This window comes from Lipotes vexillifer, unplaced genomic scaffold (assembly GCF_000442215.2).
Source record: "Lipotes vexillifer unplaced genomic scaffold, Lipotes_vexillifer_v1.1 scaffold625, whole genome shotgun sequence".
NCBI classification, from domain to species: domain Eukaryota; kingdom Metazoa; phylum Chordata; class Mammalia; order Artiodactyla; family Lipotidae; genus Lipotes; species Lipotes vexillifer.
The window spans coordinates 530,257-533,994 of NW_006771655.1; the positions used below are offsets into that span (position 1 = coordinate 530,257).

Genomic DNA, 3,738 nt, shown 5'->3' on the forward strand with positions numbered 1-3,738 from the left:
TCGGGGGGGGGGTTCTTGAATGACAGAAGTGTGTGGTTTCATGGTTCTGGAGGCTGGAAGTTCTAGATCAAGGTGTCAGCAGGTTGGGTTGGTTCCTTCTGAGGCCTCTCTCCCTGTTGGCTTGTGGATGGCCGTCGTCTCCCTGTGTCCTTCCATGGTCTTCCTTTGCGTGTCTCTGTATCCAAATGTCCCCTTTTTATAAGGACACAGTCACGTTGGGTTAGGGCCCACCCTAAAGACCTCACTTTAACTTGATTCCGTCTTTAAAGATGTTACGCTCAGGGGTATCGGGGTTAGGGTTTAAACACGTGGATTTGGGGGCACACAGTTCAACCCACAGCTGCTGCCCTCGGGTCATCAGGCTGCCCTGGGCTGTCAGTCCTGGGGGGCCCCTGCAAAGCTGGTGTGTCGGAGGGTGAAGGAGGTGATGGAGTCGCTCTTTGGTCCCCCCTGTGACGGAGCAGGGCCCCCCCAGCAATTAAGAGATCTTACAGCTCGGAGGACCTTGAAGTGGGGGGAGGTTCTCTGCTTTGTGGCCTCAATGTCCCTAAAGACAGAAAAGCAAAACCAGTGACTCTGAACTGGCCACCGGTGACACTTGGTTGTGGCAGCTTGAGGGGAGTACTACTGACATCTAGTGGGTAAAGGTGAGGGACGCTGCTAACACCCTACGCCGAAAGCCCAGGACAGCCGCCCACAGCAGAGAACAGTCATGGAAATGTGAATGGCCCCAGGGTTCAGCAGCCCTGATCTGGGCAGTGCAATTGTTAACTGCATTGTCGATTTTAGGGAACTGTGCAGTTGGTAGTAAGGAATACAGTTTTTCCCTCCAGCACATGTAGGACATTCACAAAAATGGATCATATGTTAGATGACAAAGAAAACATCAATTGAAAAATGAAAACTCATGTTACTTTAGTGGAAAGGTTGTGGAGAAACAGGCTCTCAGGTACCATTGTTGAGATCCTGATCTGGTTCAGTCTCTTTGAAGGGCATTTGGAACATTTATCAGAGATAAACACATATACCTAGATCACGTTAATTGCACAGGCAGCGTATTTCCTACACGGTGCCTACCCACACGGTGCCTACCCGTTCACTGCAGAAAAAACAGGAGCCGCCTAAATGCCATCAGTGGGGGATCATTTAGATACATTAAAACTCATCAATACAAGAGAATTCCAGCCTCTGCTGTTCCTCCCTTTGGCCATATAAAATTGCCGATATCCTAGTGTTTTCGACTTGCAGAAACGGCACTTTTTGTAAGACTCAAGCTGTAACGTGAACACGTTTGTATTTTTGTGCTAATGTGAAAAGACTTTAAGTAGAAAAAAGAGTGTGATATGTTATTCATTGATTGATGCCATTTTTACATTTATAAAGGATGCCTGTGTGTTACATATGTTTGAATATGTATAAAAGTTTCTGGAACCACCTGCCAGACAGTGTCAGCAGAGGCACCTCCAGGGAGGGATCTGTGTTTTGGGGAGGAGAAAGCCTTTTGTTTCGTCACACCCTCTGCTTGGTTTGTGGTTTTTATCATGTGCACATGTTAACTTTTACAGTTTACAAAACTTACTGTGGGGCTCTTTTTTTCTTGTTTCTTTTTTTTTCTCGCTGCGTTGGGTCTTCGTGTCGCGCGAGGGCTTTTTCTCTTGTTGCGACGAGCGGGAGCTACTCTTCATTGTGGTGCGCCAGCTTCTCATTGCTGTGGCTTCTCTTGTTGCAGAGCACGGACTCTAGGCGCGCGGGCTTCAGTAGTTGTGGCACACGGGCGTAGTCTCTCCAAGGCATGTGGGATCTTCCCGGACCAGGGCTCGAACCCGTGTCCCCTGCATTGGCAGGCAGATTCTTAACCACTGCGCCACCAGGGAAGTCCCGGGGCTCTTTTTTTCTGATCATGAAAACCATGCATATTCCTCATGGAAGATTTTAAGGACAGATGAGCAAAAAGAGAAGTGCAGTTCTAGAGAGCAGCTCTGCCGGCCTTTGCTGACTCTCTGTGAGTCTGTGTACAAGTGTGTTGTGAGGAACAGGATGGCACCGTGTGTCCCGCGCTCTTACCTGTTCTCACTCAGCGCCCATTTCCGGTGTCTGGGAAAGGCCGCGGGCCGTCAGCATCCCGGGGGGCCTGTGTGGCCTCAGGCCATCCATGAGCCTGCTCTGGGCCTTGTCCTCTTCCCGCTGGGGGCCTGAGGGGTGGGCCGTGGTGCCTGTGAGTCCGGCCCCTGGGGGCTTGGGCTCACGTCTCTCCTCCCGCAGGTGTGGAGCGGGGCCCAGCGGTGCGGCCCTCGCTGGAGAGCCTGCTGGCGGCCAGCAGCCACATGCTGGAGGAGGTGTTGGACGGCCCCTTCGTGGACGCGCTGAAGAGCCTGCGGCTTCCACGGGAGCTGAATCCCAACAAGAAATACAGCTGGATGCGGAGGAAGGACGAGCGGGTGAGGGGCCCCGGGCCAGGCGGGGGCTGGGGGGCGGGCGCCGGGCACTCCAGAGAGGCCACCGCACCTGGGCCTTGGCCCGCTTTGCGTTCGGAAGGGCCTGTTCCGCACCCAGCTTCTGCCACCGGTGTGCTGGGTGGTCCCGGGCAGGTTGTCTCCCTCCTCCTGGGTCTCGGTTTATCACGTAATCACGTGTCAAGAGTGCATCCAGTGGGTGACAGCTTGAGGGCTCAGGGAGAGCAGGCCTGGCTGTGCCCCTGCTGCCCGCGGGCCTTGGGCAGGCAGCTTCGTCTCCCCGTGCCCGCGACAGATGATCCAACAGCCAGCTCTGCCTGAGCGGTCCGTACGGGCCAATTCGGCCTGGACACAGCCCTGTGAAGTTGGCTATTCGGTCCTTGGCGTGCAGCCGGGCAGTCCGTTTTGCTCAAGGCCACAGCTCGTGAGGGGTAGAAATTGGGTGTGACCCGGGCCCCTGGTCTCCACTGTGAGGTCCCACACCCCGGCCGAGGGCAGCGTCCTCACCCGCCGCTCCCCGCAGATGTACGCCATGAAGTCCTCTCTGGAGAGCATGGACGCCATGGAGCTGGACTTCCGGATGCGGCTGGCGGAGGTGCAGCGCCAGTACAAGGAGAAACAGCGCGAGCTCGTGAAGCTGCAGAGGCGCCGCGATTCCGAGTGAGTGCGCCCCGCCGGCCCGCGGCCTGGGCTCTGTAGGCGCCGCGCTCAGGAGGGCGGCCGAGGCAGGCCGCCAGGTGTGCGTGGCCCCGAGTGACGTGTGCGCACTGTGCGTCCCTTCTCCGCGCCCCGCCACCCCCCGGGTGCACAGCCAAGCGTGTGATTCTCTTTAAGGGACAGGCGCGAGGAACCCCATAGAAGCTTGGCACGCAGAGGCCCTGGCAGGCCGCGGAAACGGACCCACGCCCTGAGCGCCCTGTCGCCCCCCCGCAAGAGAGGGAAGAGCCGCATCCGTAGCGGAAAGTAAGGCTGGCCCCTCGGTGGGTCGGGGACTGGCACAGAGCTCGGAGGGGAGGATCCCGGGCCTGCGCGGGGCCTGTGTGGGCGCCGGGGACCTGGCGTCCCTCAGGCTCTGACCCACCTGGATCGGCGGCTCGTGGGCAGCATGGCATGCTGCCCCGGGCGGGCCAGGAGGGCGAGCGTGGAATGGACAGGCAGACCCACCCCAGCCAGTGTGTCGAGTGTCACCCAAGCGTTGGGCCCGTCTTCCTGCCGCACCCGCTTCCTCCATGACTAGCGGCTGATTCCCGAGCCGCTCTTTGCGGCGGGGCGCGCTCTGCTCTTG

General features: G+C 57.7%; 1 protein-coding gene across 1 annotated transcript in view; it reads left to right on the top strand.

Annotated features, from left to right (window-relative positions):
• The window catches only part of TNRC18 (trinucleotide repeat containing 18), an 85,880-nt gene that overhangs the window by 44,654 nt on the left and 37,488 nt on the right, over window positions 1-3,738 (top strand). The window contains exons 12-14 of the mRNA XM_007447081.1: window positions 2,263-2,438; window positions 2,977-3,113; window positions 3,288-3,416. Of these exons, the coding sequence (XP_007447143.1) occupies window positions 2,263-2,438; window positions 2,977-3,113; window positions 3,288-3,416 (442 nt within the window). The remainder of the gene's footprint in view (window positions 1-2,262; window positions 2,439-2,976; window positions 3,114-3,287; window positions 3,417-3,738) is intronic.